The sequence below is a fragment of the Triturus cristatus genome, chromosome 3_2 (assembly GCF_964204655.1).
Source record: "Triturus cristatus chromosome 3_2, aTriCri1.1, whole genome shotgun sequence".
NCBI classification, from domain to species: domain Eukaryota; kingdom Metazoa; phylum Chordata; class Amphibia; order Caudata; family Salamandridae; genus Triturus; species Triturus cristatus.
In genome coordinates, this window is record NC_140584.1 from 1,134,593,174 (window position 1) to 1,134,613,575 (window position 20,402).

At 45.2% G+C, this 20,402-nt stretch overlaps 2 protein-coding genes across 2 annotated transcripts in view; one reads left to right on the forward strand and one right to left on the reverse strand.

The window, feature by feature from the left end:
• The window catches only part of LOC146859257 (uncharacterized), a 164,904-nt gene extending 162,520 nt beyond the window's left edge, over nucleotides 1-2,384 (reverse strand). Inside the window, exon 1 of the mRNA XM_085649951.1 lies at nucleotides 2,191-2,384. The gene's annotated coding sequence lies outside the window, so the exon portion shown is untranslated. The remainder of the gene's footprint in view (nucleotides 1-2,190) is intronic.
• A 25-nt stretch (nucleotides 2,385-2,409) lies between these two features.
• Nucleotides 2,410-20,402, forward strand: part of LOC146859258 (uncharacterized) — a 400,212-nt gene continuing 382,219 nt past the window's right edge. The window contains exons 1-2 of the mRNA XM_085647151.1: nucleotides 2,410-2,571; nucleotides 8,621-8,747. Coding sequence (XP_085503277.1) covers nucleotides 2,548-2,571; nucleotides 8,621-8,747 — 151 coding nt within the window. The 5' untranslated portion in view covers nucleotides 2,410-2,547. The remainder of the gene's footprint in view (nucleotides 2,572-8,620; nucleotides 8,748-20,402) is intronic.

Here is a 20,402-nt window from a genome sequence, read left to right on the forward strand (position 1 = left end):
TGACTAGTGCCATTGTGATGCGTGGTTCCAGTGGCTGTGGTCATTTGAAGTGTTGAGTTTGATTATTGCCATTGGGATGCCTTGCCAGTGGCTTTGATCATTTGAGGTGTTTTCTTTGTGATGTGTAATTGAGTCAGAGTGCACATCCAAAGAAATAATTTGATGTATCCAGTGTATACATCTCTTGCAGGATGTCCAGTACATTTGCTTGAGTTTTATCTCATGTTATTTGCTGCTTGTTCATTCGTTGGTGTTATTCATGCATTTAACTGTTGCATTTATCAAGTGTGTTATTATTGCTTGCATATAAATATATATCTCTATGTGTATTTGAATGTGATTCATGTTGGCATCTGGGAAAACCTTTCTGTAGAGAGCATTGCATAAATAAACCCCATGCCTTATTCTAAAAAGAGAGTCTTTGCATTTTATAAAATAACACCCTTTTCTAAATGTGTTGTTGTGTTTTATGTCGCTTGCTTCGCCGTGTTTGAGCCACTTTGTGGGAGATTCTGTATTATCTGAAAGGCGATGCAAGACACTCTTCCCTCCATAGGGGTAAAAGGAAACAAGAAAAAGGTACCAACTCTGACACGAACAGTACTCCACTTGCTACATGAATATTACAGATCAGAAAAAACGACTAGCACAAGAAGATCACTCTCTAAAAAAGAGATAGAATAGGAACGGGTGTCACTACACACCACACCCACACATGGACCATTCTTTCAATATTCGATAAAACAAGATGCAAACCAGCCTGAGAACCAGCAAAGGTCAGGGGGTGCACTTCCACTATATGAACAGAAGAGAACAGAAGCCTAGACCCACGCCTCTCCCTACATAGAGCAGAGCAAATACCCCAGACAGCTGCTACAGCAGAGTGAAGGAAGTTCGCACAGAGACACACGTGTAAAGCATAAAGCCCGCACCATGCACAGGACCCACCTCACATAGTAGTAAATAGTTCAGAGACACACAGCTCTATCGCCCTCTCTGTAAGCAGCACACTGGGCCCATCTTCCTCCCTGTGAACAGCACATCGGGCCTAACACCACACAGCTCAACTCTATACACACAGTTGAGTGCAGCCAAGAAACTCACACAGCTCCCTTACTCCAAAAGTACTGTAGAGTTGAGCCAAGAAAGAAATACAGCTCCCTCCCTTTATATGAACAGCACTGTGGATCCAAGGCACAAATATCTCTATTATGTAATGTCGAGCAAGAAAAAACAGAAATAAACATTGTACTGGAACTCTGCTTTTGTAAAGTACTCCGCAAATCATTCGGATCTTATTTGAGCTATATAAAAAAATCTAAAATAAAGAAATCAATAAGACCCAATATTTTATGAACGAGTTTTCGGAAAGAGTTCTCTCAAAACACCACATAAACACAATTTACCCACACTACAGAGGCCCCTAGGTCACCGGAAAGTGGTTGGAACAGGTTTACAAAAACCCTAAATAAATATTTTAGCAGCGCAAGACACACAACTCCTTAAGGACAGCACAGTGCGATAGGCAGACTGACCCTAGGCGTAGCTGAAGTACAGACAGACAGACCAAACCAGCATCTGAGGAGGAAGCAAGACAGACCCCAGCAGAAGCTATGTGGGGAGAGGAGGTGGCATATTAACGCTAGGACACTGGGGGGGAACAGGCAGTCTGACTCCAGCAGTACCTGGAGACAAGCAGACTGAACCAAGCAGTCCCAGGAGATGGAGGTGGGGGCAGACTGACGCCAGAAGTACCAGGAGGAAGGGCAGTCTGTCCCCAGCAGTAGGGGGGGGGGGGGAGAATCCTGCCCCCAGGAGGTTTTTTTTTGCATCTTTTATATAGCGCGAACTCGACCCGAAGGTATTGGAGCGCTGTACATGAGCATCGTATTTACATTACATGTTCAGGCACGGGGAGATTAAGTGATTTGCCCAGAATCACAGGATGTGGACGCGACCTCGAGTCTCGAACCCTGGTTTCCTGCACCAAAGTCGGCAGTTTAAGCCGACGGACCTGGTGGAACAGGCAGTCGGGCTCCAGCAGTACCTAGAGACAATCAGACTGATCCCAACAATATCTGGGGGACAAGCAGTCAGTCCCTATGAGTACCCTGAGCAGTACTGAGCCAGCAAAGAACCAAGTACCACTCAGAAAGAAGGCTATGACAGTGCGCATGCGTAGTACTATACCGTTGCTGATGGGAAGTCGAGTACGCTGATCCAGATTCGTGACAAACAGCCAAAATATGCCGTACAGTCTCTTATAAAATCACTTGCAGTCGCAGTAACTCGTCCTCCACATGTTTATAAAGCTGCCTGCAGCGCGCTGATAACACTCTCCCGGATAACGAGCATCCACAGTACATGTGCGCATGCTTCCTGTTGACATGGACTCTGCGCATGCTTGGTGGAGCGGCGTCTCGCGCAGGCGCAGTAGTGGGCCTGAATCCTGTCCACCTGGAGGCTGCTGAGGGTCGCTTGTAGTCTCCTGAGCATCCCTGCCCTTACCTGCAGACCCCAGCGGGGACCACTGACCGCTCGCGAGCCATGTCCGGGCGGGGGCAAGACCCGGTGAGTCGTGGGAAGCAGTGAGTGGGGTGGGACCGAGAACGCTGCTGGGAAGGAGAGGAGGTGGGATGAGATGGGGGAGGGGGGTTTACCTACAACCTACAGACCCCCCCCCCAGAGTATACAAAGCCTCCTCCTCCACTACCCTTCCTCTTCCCACCTGGCGCCCACATTTCTCCTGTAGACTAAACTGGGACCACCCTTCCAGCAAACCTGCATACATTCATGTATATACAAATTGGAGTTATTACATTATATCTTGTCTACAACCCTCCTTTCATATGAAGTTTTAGAATATGCTTTATACTTATCATGTAGGCTGTGTTATGAGCAGATGTTTTCTTTTTTTTTAATACAAGTCTTCTGATTTTATTCTTCTATGGCCATGTGCAATATTTGGAGATGTGTTTAAGTTGTATCCTTCCAAGTGCTAAAATGCTGGTCTGAGGTCGAGTGATGTTTGCTTTTTGCATGGAAGCACACCCACTCTCATTTGCTCTTTTCAATGACATTCACACACACTAAAAACCAACAAGCCTCCTAACCCATCAATAGGGCCACCCTCTTTACAAACCTGCATAATCTTCATAAAATCGTCACTCTCTTAAGTATAGCACTGTGCTATTCTCGAACCAACAGGCTGGAAGGTGTCAGTAACTAATATATTGTGCAAGATGTCCAGAATTTTAAGTTAGCTTAATGTCTCTTACAGTGTGTGTTACAACCTGTGTCTCCTAGTTCCTTGCTGCTCAGCCTGTGTTTGTGTGATGCAAAAGAATATTCATGAGTGCATGGTTTGGATGAGTGGTCAGTTGGAATGAGTGGAGCTGTGGGGTTGTACCATTTTACCTGTTACTGAATAAACCTACACTACTGACCTGTTTACCTACACGGACCTTACTTTGTTTACAAAAGTGGAGACGATTTTGAAAAGGAACGCGCGTGAAGAGCCAAGAAATTACACAAGAAACTAAAAGAAGATGGCCAGAGTCTGAAAAGAAGCCTGAGCAATGCCTTGGATGCCCGCCGGTGTCTTTCACAACAGACAGCCTACACATTGTATGTTTTGGGCGTTGGACTTTGTGAGGATTGAAATCTGCCAGACTACAGTTAGCCTACATAATTGAAGATCTAGAGACCTGATGTGTGGCCTGATATTCAAAACTTGCCAGCTAACAGACAAATCACTGAAATGTTGTTTGACCTATGGAGCTTTAAGACAGACTGCCTGCATCATTGAAGTTTTGGCAATCTTAAGGATATGGAATCTTACACCCTGCAGTCATCTGTGATTAGAACAGGCAGCACTTATTTTATGACCAGCCAATAACCTTGATTTAGGAAGTGCACTTTCAATGAGCCGGCAGCGCTGTATGTAATCAGTACAGCAAGTTGGAAATACTCGAGCTGTGACTGATTTTGGTGAGGAGAGAAGTGTGCTTATGCCGGATCAGCAGTAGTTGAAGGTACACATATTTGTGTAATGTTAACCCACAGTAATGCGTTATAGAGAGGTGTGTGCATCGTCTGTTTGAAGAAATGGCATTCGGGGTCATAATTCGAGCCCTGGGGAGAGATGATGCATGACAGGCCAGCTGCTTTGTGTGTAACGCTAGCGAAAAGGACATCTTGTGGATTTTTTACTTTCAGAGAGAGTAGGCAACGTCAGAACTTTTTGGGTTGCTTACCTGTTGAGCTGCATGATACTTGTCCACAAGCAGTGGAGTGCAAGCCAGGCCCGGCTCCAGGAATTTTTATTTGGGTGGGCCAAGGGTGCATTTGGGTGGGCCACTGCTGGCTCGATTTGTCGCATATATGTCTAGGCAGGCCTGCTTCAGGGCCCTCCTTTATCTCTTCTTAGTCTTACAAGGCCCAGTAAAACGCACTCTTTTCCAAATCTCTTTCTAAATATTATCACTCTCAAAAAAGTGTTTTTTCCATGTAATGTTCCTTTGATGGGAAGAGGAGGTTTCTGAGGTGGGAGTATCAGGCAAGTGACACTACTCGGGCTCCCTCTGTGCGAGCCCTCATTCCTCCATGGCCCCCCCTATTGACCTCCTCCTCAGATTCCCTCACTGCCACCCTCCACTAGTGCCCCTCATCTCTCTGTAGCCCATCCCACCATGACCTCCTCCTCAGACTCCCTCACTGCCACCCTCCCACAGTGCCCCTCATCTTTACGTAGCCCCTCTCTCATATGCATTTCATTTGTTGTACAGCGCTACTCATATCAGTGTAGTGTGTGTCAGTACTTTACACCACGCACACATTATACAGAGACAATGAATCATACAAGTATGTAAATCAGTCTACAGGGAATGTCACATAAGCAAATGAGGATTACAAGGTGTATGAATCACATGTCATCCATACTGGTGGGCATTTTAAGAGGGTTTGGTCTGGAGAAGCACAAACTCGGGATTTAAAGAGTATTTCATGGGGGTCAGCTTTACTGATGAAAATGTATATCTGCCCAAACATACTCATTTTAGCAACATTAGAATAGTGAAAGACTGAGGAAGTTCTAACTATATCACAAAAAAAGAAAGCAAAGTTCTAACTATACTATTCATGTTGGTATGCAGCTCTTTGATGACAGTTCATTGGTCACTGTCCTATGTTAGGATTGTAACTTCTGAACTGCAAGTAGCACAAGGATCTCTGTGACAAAGGCGGTAACCCACTGAGCTTCCACATAAAATACAGTGCATCTGCATTTAAAAACTACTAACAGACAAATGATTGCTCTCCAGCAGGATCATTAATCACCAGCGTTAGCTGGGCATTTTGTATTGTCTTATTGTTATCCTGCATCGGCCATAATAATGATAAAAACTGTTTAAATGAAGCACACACAGAAGTATGTGTCCTGCTGGGCCTCTGCATATTTTAAAAAGAAAAACAAATAGTAACACATTCTCTTACCTACTCCATTAGTCAAACCTTGTGTCCCGGCCTGATGTGATAAGCAGCTGCAGGGGTCAGGAAAGGTGAATAGGAATAAACAAACTTCTTTACTCCTGCGCTGCATAGAAAAAGAAATATCCACGCAGCAGAACATTGTCACCTTTGCCATGTGGAGATGAAGGGGTGAAACAATAAACAAAGCCTCGTTAACATGTAAATGGTCTTTTAAAGACCTGTGAAGTACTCGGGTGCGGCTGCGATAATCTCTAAAACTGTCTGTGTGTGCGCGCGCCCGGAAAGCTGTCTCAGCCCGGCAGGGCCGGACTGGCCGTAGCGGGCACCGGGCAATCCCCCGGTGCGCCGCACAGGTGGGGGCCGGTTTTGTGCCCCTGGGGGCCGTTTTTGTTACAGGGCCGTTTTTGCAGCATAGCTGCAAAATTGGCCCTGTAACAAAATCGGCCGAGAACCGCACTGGCAAAGAGCTCGGCGGCACCCCCAAGCCCTTGGGGGGGAGGGGGCCGGCCGAGCATTTTGCCAGGGCCGGTTTTCGTTCCCAGTCCGGCCCTGCGGCCCTGGCAGACACACACGACGTGTGCTTTGCGCGCCTGCTTTCAAGCCCTCACTGCGAGGGCCAAGGCTCCTGTTTGGGTGGGCCAGGCTCATCTTTGGGTGGGCCTGGCCCACCCGCTAGAACCGGGCCTGGAAGCTGTCGATTGCGAGCTCAGGAAGTCGCGAGCTCAGGAAGGCGCGAGCTCAGGAAGGCACGAGCTGCGGCACCATCAGCAGATATTTTCCTCAACTACTGAGTTTTTTCCCCCCCCAGAGCCATTGCCTCCGTAAGCAGCTTCGGTTTCAACGTTGGAACCGCTGTTACGTCACAACAGGCAGTGGAGCCCACTACAGTTGCGCTGAGCTGATTCAACAAGTACGCACCAGCCTTTGAGGATTCTCTGTGGCTTGTAGTAGTCCTGCAGAACTGATGCAGCGCGAACCATCAGCTAACCTGGTTAGGCTGTCGTGTCAAGGTGGCAGCACTGTATCTCTGCAATGTTCGTTATGCTGCCTGACGTGCAGGTGGTCATCATGAGAAAAGTTTTTGTACGGAAGTGATCATAATTCATCAGCCAGAGGAGTAGTCGTGCAAGCTTTGAATTGAAGTCAGTGGTGGACTCATGCTATTCTGACGGTGGCTTCGGGTGAGAAGTCCTTTACCAGTCATTTGACTGTTTTGCTAACTACTCTCATGTGACAACTATGTTTTTGTTTGTTTTCTAATTCAATGCAAATACACATTGTTATTGTATTGATTGCTTCACATGTTAGTGGAGCTGTGGTCTGCTGTGGGGGATGTCTTTATGCGGGCAGGAGGTGGATGTGGTTGAACTGTTGGATAAGTGCATGTGTTTTCTTTTTGCAGTATAAGTGCATATTACATTTTGAGGTGCACAGTGATATTTGTTTATGTGTTAGGATGTGCTTGGGCTAGGTATAACATTGTGACCGGGTGGTCAGTGGGTTGGAATATACCCTTTATACCCTGCACAATACCCTGTATATTCTTCATAATTCCCTGTGTGACTAAAAGATTTTGCAGTGTATAGATGAATTGTTTCTTGTACAGCATTAAGGGCCAGATGTACGAACTTCCCATTTTGCGAGTCGCAAATTGCGTCATTTTGCGACTCGCAAAATGAAATGTACAGCTGTGTCTCAGACACTGTTTGTGATTCCCAATAGGGGAGCAAATGACCGGTCTCATTAATTCATGAGGCAGGTCTCAATTTCCTACGCCATTGGGAATGGCTAGCACTCACAAGGATGGTGGCCTGCTGGGGTCAGCAGACCACCATGTCTGTGACTGCTTTTTAAATAAAAGTTTTTTTAAAAGAATGTAGCCCATTTTCCTTAAAGGAAATGCGATGCATTTATTAAAGAAAATGAAACGTTCCTGTTTCATTTTTTAAGGGTAGGGAGTGTTCCTTGGGACCACTGCCTGCTCTTAAAAAATGCCAGTCACAAAGGGAAAGTGGTGCCCTGGGCACTCCTTCCCGTTAACCAGTGGCATACCGCTTTTGTGAAATAGTTGTTAAACTGTGAGTGTTTTGCGACCGCAATAGCGGTCGCAAAACAGTCATACATAGAAGTGTGTCTCGCTGTTTGGAAGGGATGCCCTTGGCACGCCCCTTCCTAATAGCGAGTCGCAAACCCTATTTTGCGATTTGGTAATAGTTTATCGACTCGCAAAATAGGGTTTGTACATTGCACAGGCCTATTTTGCAGTCTCAAACACGCCGATTTTCTATTTGCGACCACAAAAAACAATAGTACATCTGGCTCTTAAGTATTTTATGTGGTATGCATTTTATGTTCATAGAAAGTGAGATGTTTGGTGTCTTGGAGCAGAACTGTGGAATGTGATTCTGTGTAGGTTCCACCAGTTGTTGATGTATGGTTAGTAGAATGTTACTAAGGCAGTTGGAGCTGTGACACTGGTGAAGGTGTGGCAGTGCTTTTAAATGGAAGTAAACTTATACCAACAAGAAACTACTCTCCTGCTCTTTATTGGCTTACCATACCTAAAAGGTTCATTGTAGTGGCCAGAAAAACACAAATTCACGCAAATGTCTTTATCATTAACATTGATTTCTTTCATTACTTTATTCAAATATTACAGATTTAAATCAGAGGTTTGGAAAAGTTATTTCTCTTGCTCCTGTTGCCTCCTCGCTCGCTCTTATTGCCCACTCACACTCTTGTTTCCTCACTTGCTCTTGTTTTCCTCACTCGCTTGCTCTTGTTCCCTCTTTCTCTTGCCACCACTCTTCTCTTTTTTTCCTCTCTTACCCACATCCTCTTTACGCCTTCCATTGTTTTTCTCTCTTTCCCTCATTCTGTTACAGCTCACCTTTTCGTTCTCTCCTCCACTCACTATTTCTCTCTTTCTTTTCCTATGGCTGCCTCTTCTTTGTTTATCTCTCAAACAGTCTTTTGCTTTACGTGTTCTGTCATAAAGAGAAAATTAGTGGGGAAGGTGATGGTGAGAACAAGTGAAAAAGTATTCCAGTTCAAATTAAGATATCTTTATTAGGTATTTAACTTTAGTTATTGAAGTTGCTGAGTAAGATGCTATATTTTGATCTTCAAGGCACAGGTTGCATTCCTTGATGTTGCTGCATATTTCTCAGAAGAAGAGTGGAAGCTTTTGCATGAATGGCAGAAGGATCTTTACAGGAACGTGATGAAGGAAATTCATCAGGCCTTGATCTCCCTGGGTAAAGTTGTACTGTCTCTATCTACACGTTTCAACCCAAAGCATGCCGCATTTTTGGAAATTTTTATTTTGAGATTTTAAGAACATATTTGATTTTCTGTCTCTTGTACTGTAAATATCTCTGTTCAAAAAAATAATGTTGCTTGTGATCAGAAATTATGTTACATCCCCCAGTTGCTTGTGTTTGAGTGGCGTTTACTTGACTGTCTACAAGCAATACATAAAATGTGAGCAAATTCTGGATTGGTGATTTCAAAATAGCCTGTGCCACCTGTCTTGAAAACTTTCACCCATTGGTGACTTCTGGGTCTGTAGTGCCATTGCAAAAACGCTTCTCCAAAGCAGTGCCATCTGCATGCAATAGAACCTAAGCGAAACTATGTCCTTGACAGTGGACTAATTCTGTGAGATAATCCTCTTTAAGGTTACTGGTTCACAAGGTTTTTACCAGGGTAAGAGACGTACTGCCATGCTCCTAGAATTAATAATGTTAATAATGAGTGATCTATTTTATTAGCTTTCGGCCCAAAGCCTTTACATGCTACGTTATAGACCAGAGAAGTACTTCCTTACATGTTGTATGTGCCAAGATCAGATTGAAAATCTAGAAAGAAAAATACAACTACATCAGACATTAAAAAGAAAAAATGTTTTTTAAAAAAGCTTCAAGTCCAATAATGGAGGCTAGAGTTGAAAATAAATTTGACAGCCAATAACCCCAATCCTCCGTTTATATAAAAGGTTAATGTCTTGTCTTGAGCTCTAATCTAAAATTTTCCTTTTAAACTTTATTTAAAAAATACTCTAGTGACACCAGGAATGTTTCAAGTCCGATGAAAATTTTACTGGTTAAGCGGGCTGCATAAATTAGATTGTTTTAGCACTAGCTCCTTCTATAATATATTTGGTAACGTTTTGTCTGGGCAACGAGCAGGTTGTAAAAAATATAAGATGGCAGCTTTGTTGGTCTTCCTGGAGACAGACATAATTTTCAGTGACAGCAGTAGTACACAGTTGGGGGTGTAGAGAAACATGGATAGTTTGACGCAAATTATTATATTCTGTTCAATCACGCTGCTCTGCTCTTTTCCTAGCAAATACTGGGCAACTGTATAACCACATTGAACCATTTTTTGCTTCTACCATTGGCACCAGATGCTATTTGAGCCTCCTGGGTAAAGACTGTAAAATGTGCTATTCTAGCGGTCCTCATGACCCTATCTTGCATATGGGATTTCCAATTCAATAAGCTATCAAACGTGACCCCTATGTACGATTACCAATTTTATGCCATTGTTATACCTCAAATGGTTACATTTATCTCTGCCAATTTACATAATTTAAGTCTTAATTGTATTCATAACTTTTTTGTTGTCGTACTCAATTAAAGTATCTTAACATTCACTGGAGGCCCATCATAGTCGGATCAATCAGGATCATATTGTCCATCGATGCCAACAGTGAGCTGTAATTGCCTTTGAAGTCCTTTGAGGATAGAGCAGGATTGACCAAGGCTGAATAGCAGTAATAGAAGTCTTTCACCTGTGTGATCTGAATGACTTCCTACCCTGTGGTCACACTGTACATGAATAATTGTTAAGAAGGTACAGCAAGTAGTGGATTATTTCAGTACTGGGGTGTTCAACCAGACTGGAAGGAATAATCAGAAGGACAAACCAAGATAAAAAAAATAAAAGGGGAATACAGGAATTGGATATGGGGACAAAAGTCGGGAACTATGCTACCTCGGAAGGTGCAAGAGATTGTTATGTAGGTGGAGATTGTTATGTAGGTGGCAGACAACAAAGGGTAGAAATCTTGCTCAGTAATAGAGAGATCCTACAGCTCGCATACTAATGGACAATAGAAGGCAACCGCCAAATGGATTCCAAACTCTGAATGGAACAAACTGAGAGGGGGGCAAGGGGGTCGAGTAAAGTAAGTAAATAAATGAAGTTGTGCAACAGGATGACAATAATGTTTGAAAAATTGGTAGTCTCTTAGCAGGCTGGTCGGCTATGGTGTCTGCTAGCAGGACAACATAGCCATTTCAATTTAGTTTCAGAAGAACAGTGCAGCTATTTCTCTAGTGTGGTGAAAACAGTGTGATCGGGTGGCTGAATGACCACAGGTTAATAATACATTGGTTGGACGAGTGCTTCACCTTGAATATACTTGTTCATCTCCAGAGAACCTCATCATTTGAATCTGACTGCTGGTTGGGGCTCGTGGTTGGAAGGTAGAGGACCTTCTTTTATCCACTTGAGGTGCTTTCGATCTGCAGTGAGTTACAGATCCTGTTTTCTGGTCTTGGATTTCTCAGCAGTGTAACCAAGTTGTACCTTCCCTAAGGATAGCAAAGGTGCATGACCCAAAAACTCTATTGTGCAGTGTATTTGTGAATTTTATAGAATTAATTCATAGTATTTGTAGATAATTGTGTAGGTTTAACAGTTCCATTGGTGCCTATATTGTTCTTTCCTATTCGTCTGCAAAACCTTAGCAGAACATTGTCACCTGGCAGGAGCAGTCTTTCTGTGCATGGTTGGCTTTGCTTCTTCCCGGAACATAGGTCTTGCTATTTCACTTAGCTGATGTTAGTCTGTGTTGTGTTTGCACACCTATATCGCTTAAGCAATGTCCATAGGTATTCTGGCATTTGTGCCAAAGATGAGGTAGCAAGGAGCAAAGCGGAGAGTTCACTTGTAAGCAGTGCTCAAAATAGAGCTGCATGTAGCTGGTGCTGAATTTCGCTCCTGAGCGTCAACAATATTTTACTCAGTCTGTTTAGCGGGAGGTACAATGAGGCACTTAAAATGAATGACTTTTTTTAAATGTCACTCGTTCAGCAGTGAGTAGCCTCTACTTTCTCAGCAGCCTTTATTTGTTGTTGACCGTACATTCAAAACATTATCAGCCTTGTATAACTGGAACCCAAATGAGTATAGTGGGCTTGGCAGTGGAGTTTCGGAACTCATGGGCGTTAGTGGAGTACTTATCATGTTGTGTTTGTATTTTGGTATTTGTGAAACCATATTCATGTTATGACACTAACCCTTTACACCTGTCCATACAATTCACCTTGTTATTGGGCATAACCACATGCTGCTAATTGTGGCCTTTCCTGCAGAATCCAACAGTAAACGCTTAATGCCTCCTTAATCCCGCCTTCTCTGGGCCACTGTGGTCCTCTGTGGTATTTATGACATGAAGCCAGTACTGCCTAGAGAAGGTCTGCAAGGAGTTCCTAGAGAATCGAGTGCCTTACACTTGGTTTTTCCTGGTCTGTGTCTGTATTATTACTTGAATTGTTTTCTGTTGGTATTATCTGAATTATTGTATAAATTAATTTCTTTTGGTCTCTCACTTTCAATCTGTACTACATGTTTTGCAGGGGTTAGAATTCGAAGAGGTGGTGATGGGGAAGAAGGCAGGCCTCTCCCCTTTACAAAAGCAATTTATGTTCAAGTAATCTCTGTCCTACTAAACACATTGTTCTGTTTTATCATTCTCATGATTTACATGACTTAAAATCCAAGGATTATCGGTGGCAACAAAATCAACTCCTCTCCACTTCTTTCTGAGCCCTTCCCAACTCTTCCCGCCGCCCCAAACATCTCTAGGGGATTTGAAGCAAAACCTCCTTGTATTTGGTTGAGTAGCACTTGTGCCTCTCATGTGGATGGTCAAGACTTATGCAGCCGTTATCTGGTGACATGCCAGGTAATACTCTGCATATCTCACTCTGACTGCCAGCACCTTCCTTGGTGTGTTCTCTATGCTTAGGTTGAAAGCAGCAGCTCTATGGTTTTCAGTAGAGAGTGCTCAGGAAAGTGAAGCCAGCACTCAGAACACGTTTCAAAAGGTCGAGAAGGTGTTAGCACATCTAAGGATCTGGAGAATTGCTGAAGCCCCATATGTTTCCCAAATTGTAGGAACATGCTTATGTATTTTTTCTTTTATAAATCTTTTTATTGAAACATAAGCGACAAAAAGAAACATATGACCTTGATATTATGCTGTGCATGTATACAGTTTCAAGTATATAATTACTTAAGACAGGTAAGAACAGTTATAATGCAGAATTATTCAGCCAGAGACAGATATATTTCTGTAGAGTTACTCCTTTTGCGCGGGGATCCGTAAACGGCACACATATCATCCCTTTATGTTTACTCCATTCCCCCCAGATCTTGGTCCATTTTTGTGGGCAACCTCTCCCTTCATAGACTGCTCTCACCGCTTGCATACACCAGTCCCATGTCTGTCTCCCAGTCCTGAAACTTGGGCCTGGATGGTCCTTTCCATGTCTTTCCAATGTTACGTTTAGCAACCTTACACCCCAGGGAGACCCATGTTATATCTTTCTTAGCAAGGTCTGTTTCCTCCCATGTGTTAAGGAGATACTATCGGGGTGAGACCTGCTCATCCTTCCCACACAATGTTAACAGTCTCATTGTTATTTTTTCTGAATACTTTCTAACAACTGGACATTCCCACCATTGAAATGTCTCCTCTTGACCACATCCTCTGGGGCACAATGGTGAGGTTAACAGACCCATTTTGACCAGTGCCGTACTGGTGTAATAGGCCCTATGTAAAAATTTGAATTGTATCAATTTGAATCGTGAGCGTATCGCCACCTCCCCAGGGGATGCTAGCGCCTCTTGCCACTCTTCGTCTCCCATGTCACCCACATCCTCCATCCATCTTGTGCGTAGTTTCTCCAGCTTTTCGGGGGAGTTATTCAGTATTTTCTTGTATGTCAACAATATCGCTCCTTTCGTAATAATCATCTAGGAGCCTATCTTTTAAGGGTGAGTAGTCCAGGGGGTCATTGCCCCTGGAAACTACTTTTTGTAAGACACTACACACCTGTAGATATTTAAGTTGAAAGGTCTCCCATCTTACCCAACTCATAGTCTCTTTGTAGGTCACTAAAGGGGACAATCTTTCCCTTTGCCCATAAATCACCTACCCTAGAGAGCCCAATCAAATCCCATTTATCAAATCCTGGTTATGTTGAAAATAGTCCAAGACGTGCCAATTCTAGAAGCGGGGTACCCTTTGTTATCCTATTTTTACACCCCAGGGTCGCCGTGGCGTTGTGCCACAGGGTAACTGTAGTCGAGGTCAGCGTGTTTAGCGTGCATTCTTCTTTCCCCCCCATAGAGTGCTCTCAAAATATTTGCAGTGGCTGGGACATATTGAGTCTATCCATTCTGTAGACTGGGTCCGTTTGTGGCCAGTGTACACACTGATTTGTTGCCACCAACTTTGACGCCCAATAATAATATTGAATGACTGGGAGGGCTATGCCTCCGTCATACCAGCTTTTCGTAGGTTTAGCTAGGGCTACACGGGGGTGCTGTTATTCCAGAGAAGCGTACGTATCTCTGATTCTATCATCTTGAAATATTTTGTTAGGACTAGATCTGGTGCATTCTGCAGAACATAAACAAACTGGGGGAGTGCCATTGTTTTGTACAGGGCGGCTTGCACGCCCTCTTGCAGTCAACGCAGCGGGGGAACTAGGTTTCTGTCATAGAACATTGTAGAGCAGATTATCATTTGCATATAGGGAAATCCTGCCTTCCCATTCTTCCCTCTATTTAAGTCCCCTGATAAGTGGATCTCCCCTAAGCCAGATTGCCAAAGGTTTTAAAACTAGCGCAAATATTAGTGGAGAGAGTGGGCAGCCCTGTTGCGTACCTCTCTGCAACTTGAAGACCGATAACCTGCCTCCATTTACTGCAATTTGAGCTAGGGGCTCAGCATATAGGAGCCGTATCCAAGAGAGGAACTTTTCCCCAAAGCCATATCTTTCGAGGGCAGCAAACAAAAAGGACCATTCAATCACGTCAAATGCTATTTTGGCATCCAATGACATTATCACTGCCTCTTCTTTAATAGTCTCCGATCTGCCTAAAGCTCCATTAGGATGATGTATATTAAGTGCAGTATTTCTGCCCGGCATAAACCCGGATTGATCAGGGTGGACCAGTTTATGCAGCAGGGGGGGACAAACAGGTGGCTATAATTTTGGCAAGAATCTTAATCTCTGGATTTAACGGTGATAAGAACTACAACTATCGGGGGATTTCTACTTTTGTGTATGACCACGATATTGGCTAGTCTTTGACTAATCGGAAGAGTACCATTTGTATTCGCTCTCATCGTACATTTTCACCAAATAAGGTGCTATTGTTGATGCGTTTAACTTATACAATTCAATTGGTAGCCCGCTTGGGCCCATTGCTTTCCCAGCATGCAGTGCCCCAATTGCCCGTACCACTTCTTGCTCAGTGAGATCATATTCCAACTCTTCTCTGTCTGTACTTTCCAAAGTGGGCAAACCGAGGGTAGCCAGTAATTCCCGCGCAACAAGTAAGGTCAAAATCCCTGATGGGGCGTATACTTGTTTAAAATAATCTGCGGAGGCTTCCGCTATTTCTTCTCTAATTAAGGTCTCGTAGTTTGTCTTGGTCTCAAACACCCATCTAGTGACCATTTCTTGCTTATCCAACCATACCAGTAGTTTACTTACCTTATCTCCAACCTCATACACCTGGTGCTGAGTAGCTCGATAGTGGGGTCTGGCCGCCTCTTCCAGAATATCCCTATATGGGCCCAGTTCTGGCTCAGAATAAACCAACTCTAACCTCGAATATCAATACAGATGCACAGCTGTTTCATGACTGGATTGGGAACATGGTGTCGTCCATTGCACCGGCAAAACGTGCAATGTCCAAGAGGGAATCCCCTTCCGCTCCCTTGTTTTCACAGGACCTTAGAGTAGAGAAGGCAGCGTGTAAGAGGCTAGAGAGGCTCTGGAGGGTAAAATGCGGGACCTTGGAAAAAGCCCGATACAAGGAAGCCTCCAAAAAACTGCAGAAGGCTGTTAGAAAGGCCAAAAAACAGTTCTTTGCGGCGTCGATTCAGCAGGCAGAATACTCGAGCAAGGAAATCTTTAAGGTGGTACAGTCCTTTTTCAAACATAGGTGTATTGAGAGGGAGGTACCCCCGTCGGCCACATTGTGCGATAGCATTTCAGAATTCTTTGACTGCAAAATTAAGCGAGTTTATGAGTCCTTCGGCCCTGAGAGAAGGACTGTGAAGACGGATCTCGTTGTCAAAGAGGTGGCTGGTGAAACTCTGGCACAATTTGAGCCTATAGCTCTGACCTCGGTCATGCAGGAACTAAGACGCTGTAAGTCAGGGTCACCTGACGACCCCTGTCCACCTAAGCTCTGGAGCACAATGGCTGACTTTGTGGCTCCCACTATACAGCACATTTGGAATATGTCCATCTCCTCCGGGGTGTTCCCGGAGATATGGAAACACGCCACCCTCCTCCCATTAAAGAAAAAACCAAATGGGGATCCCACGGACCTTAGTAACCTTCGTCCGATTTCTCTGCTGGCAGCGCCGGGCAAAATGCTTGAGAAAGTAATCCAGCGGCAGTTAAGTAAATTTACGGAGGAAAATAGGATACTGCACGAGACGCAGTCAGGCTTTAGACCCGGTTTTAGTACCGAGACAGCACTAATTGAGGTGGCAGAGTCAGTGAGGTGGTCGATGGATCCGGTAGACTCAGCCATGCTGGTGCTCCTGGATCTATCGGCTGCTTTTGATACGGTTGACCACGCGAGGCTGCTAAAGCGACTGGCAGAGGTAGGCCTCCAGGACCAGGCGCTGGGATGGATACAGTCGTATCTGACTCAGAGGACCTTGAAGGTGGCACTGGGGACCGTTTCTTCAACACCTAAGGTTCTCAGCTGGGGCGTCCCTCAGGGATCGGCACTTAGCCCATTATTATTCAATATCTACCTGGCTACGCTTTTTACGCTGATTGCCAATTGGGGGGGTCAAGGCAATCTCATTTGCCGATGACACCCAATTGGTGTTCCCGTATTCGGAGGTGTCGGAGGCGGGCTTTTCGAGCTTCAAGGGCTGTCTCCAAGACGTTGCGTGCTGGATGAACACCAACAAATTAAAACTTAATGCAGACAAGACGGAAGTGATTTTCTTTGGAAAAGGATCCCCTCCACCCTCGGAGCTTTGGTGGCCAGCGGCGATGGGACCGGCCCCTTCGCCTAGCCAAACGGCAAAAAATCTGGGGGTGCGATGGGACGACAGCCTGTCCTTTGCCTCGCATATCCAGCAGGTAGTTGGGTGCTGTCTGTGCAAGTTGAGGAATCTACGGAAGATTCTGCGACTTCTACCAGAGGGTTGCCGAAAAACAGTAATCCATGCCACAGTGACATCAAGGCTGGATTACGCTAACGGCCTCTATCTGGGCTTGCCAAAGTACCTAACTCAGCGGTTGCAAATGGTCCAGAATGCGGCTGCGAGACTGTTAATGCGTATTCCATTCAAGCATTCAGTCTCTCCGCATCTTCTTTCACTTCACTGGTTACCTGTAGCCAGCAGGATCAAATTTAAGGCACTCACGCTGGCCTTTAGATCTCTGTATGGCACCTGCCCAAACTACCTAAGAGCTCGGTTGCCGAGATACACCCAGGCCCGTTCCCTCCGCTCCTACTGCCGCATTCAGCTAGCAGTTCCACGAACAAAAAGGGCTCGGCTGGGTGGAAGAACTTTCTCGGCCAATATAGCGGCGCTATGGAATAACCTGCCCCCAGCGCTCCAGCAGGCCTCCTCCGAATCCTGCTTTAAGCAGAGGTTGAAGACCTGGCTCTACACCCTACCGCACTAAGTGCTCAAAATTGGTCCCTGTGGCCTTGCCTGCTCTCCTAGCGCCGGGACACCTCCTTGTGAGGTAGCTGTTCGCGCTTTAGAAAATGCCGTATTATTATTATTATTATTCTATTTGTTTGGTCTATGTTTGGTGTCTGGGGAATCCAGTGATATCAGTTTGCGTTCTAACGTGATCATTTCTTTCTCTACTTCGAGAAGCTGTTTCTGTTTTTCCTTCTTATGCTCGCTTATTGTAGAGATCCTCTGTCCCCTGATTACCGTCTTGAAACATGCTCCTTTTTGACATTTTCACCCCCCACTTTTTACCAGGTATCTGAGGCAGTTTTGACTGAAGTGCACTGGGTTCCTGCTAACCATGTCCCCAGTGCTATTTCCCTAAAACAAGGTAACTGTTCAATTATTCCCCAATTTGCAAAACCTGTAGCATCTCTGTAAGTCCCTAGTAAATGGTACCCCTGGGACCTAGGGCATGGGTACTCAAGAGGGTACCTAAGGGCTGCAGCATGTATTCTGCCACCCTAAGGGACCCATCACCAAACTCATACAGACTGCCATTGCAGGCTGCATGAAATAGCGCATACAAATGTAAAAACACGATATGTCACTCCCTGAGTGCTATGCCCACAGACACTGCATGCAATATATGTGTCACCCATACAGGAGGCCTTCTAGCCCAAGGCAGGGTGCATTATATTACATGTGAGGACATATCTGCATGAGCAGATGTGCCCCTGTGCTGTCTAGTTCAATTATTAGATAGTACAAGTGAACAGGGAAGCCATCTTAAGCATATGTGCTGAGCACTGGTCGTTACGAGTTCCCCAGCTACATGATGGCTTTACTGAAACCTATGGTGTTTGGTATCAAATACATTGTCTTAAGATATCCATAGTGATGCCAGTAGTGGATTTCATTAAACATGCAGCCGGAGAGCACCTTAGAGGTACCCCCTGAAAATCTAGCAACCTCTTAGTGTGCTGGCTGACTGTTATCATCCAGCCTGCCACCACAGACCTGTTTCTGACCCCCTGCAAGTCAGACCACACACACTCTCTGGCCAGAAACAATGTCTGCTCCAGAGGAAGGTGTTTGCACCTCCTCCAGCAGGATGGCTAGTGATTTAGCACATCAAGGCCGGGAGCTTCAAAGCCAATTTGGCACCAGCACCGGCGGGAAATTAGTTATGCATGTAGGCGTGTTGCACCACCAAGCTAGTCACACCCCTAAGGAGAGCTGTCTGATGTGTTCCACAAAAGAAGGGTGCCACCATTTTGATTTTGGTGGAATTAGGAACTCTGGGACAGGGCTATGCCCACTCCATACAAGAAACGGTCGTGTAGTGGTTGTAGTGACCCCAAGGGCATGTCAGCCATTGGCTACTACCTTCACACCCCTAAATTGAGAATTTAGGTTGCCCCCTGACACCAGGTTCTCAGATTCACCTGACTATCGAAGAAGGACAAAGAAGAGGCTAAGAGGCGAGAACTGCTGACTACCTGTGGACTTTTGGTGCCAAACCCTGCCTGCTCCTGCCCCGACAGTCGCAGAGAACCCGATTATCCTGCGCTGTGCATTCTCCGAAAGCCTCAGAGCTGCTAGCACTTCACCAACCAGCCAACCTCTCCATTGAAGTGGAGGAGCCACTTCCCTGCAACCTGCAGGCACCGACCATGACCTCCGGTTCACAGTTCTACTGACCACTGGGTTCACCGACACAGCAGCCACCCTGGAGGAAAGTCACAGTGCTCCAGAGGGACAGATCTATCTTCCCCCAGACCTCCCTCCCCCGTGTGTGGAGACTCCAGGAACCCCAGGAGTCTCCCTGCACCAATAACCGGGGTACCGGACTCCTTGCATCAGCCAAAGCTTGTTTGAAGTCCAATCCGGACTCCAACACTGCAAAGATTGACCAGCCGATCAGGGAAGTTCGCATCGCAGAGCCCAGAACCGAGAGTTGCTCAACTGTCCTTTTTTGTGCCCCTCTGTATATCTGATTAAGAACGGTAAGTGCATACGACGCATTCGAACAGCCGACCTAAATCCTCTGAACCCGAGCTCCCCGGTCCAGGTCCACAAACACCGGCTGTTCCCCCTTGCTCCCAAGACCCTAACAAACTGAATCCCGCATTGTGAACTCCCGGACATGTCCCCAAGTTCCCCCCTGCAGCCTGTTTTTAGGCGGCCATCCTTCCTTGTCGACTGTGTAGCACGCAAGGTTACCCCACTTCCCAGCACCTTCGCACTGGATCTTGTGAGCTTGACCCTCTAGCACTTTAAGTCCTAAAGAGGACCCCCGAAATGCAATTGCAAATACCTGTAGGGAGTATAAGTTTCTTTCTCTATAGGAAAGCATTACTGCGTAAAATCGCATTTGTATGGCATTTCTACTTACCTGTAAAAAATTATTAACTCGGAAAGTACTTACCCAATTGCAAAGTTCTTGGTGGTAAAAAAATATATTTAAAAAACCTGTTATTCTTTTGAATTGGTCTCAAGTTTCTTCTTGAATGTGTCTCATTTATTGGTTCTATGTACAACAAATGACTTGCACTACCCTCTGACAAGCTTAAACTGCTCGCCCACACTAACACAAAAGAAAGCACCGTGAGATTCTTAAAGCAAGCCCCTGTACACAAATACAGGATTCCAGGACTCTGCAGAGTGCACTTCATTTAGGTACACTACATAGAGGGCCAGCTCCCAACACAAATGAAGAGCAGCGTGTTGAAACTTATGTTGCCCACAAACTATAAATGTGCTTTAACGTGTCCTCTCATGTAATTGGTGAGATTTTTGTTGGTTATAATCACTGATCAATGTTGAACACTAACCTGTTTGCATCTAGTGTTCCCTGTCACACTCATGTGGGATACCAGTAATGTAAATTGTAAGTGTTACTGTGCTCAGTTCATTAGTACTTATCTTTATCACCTAT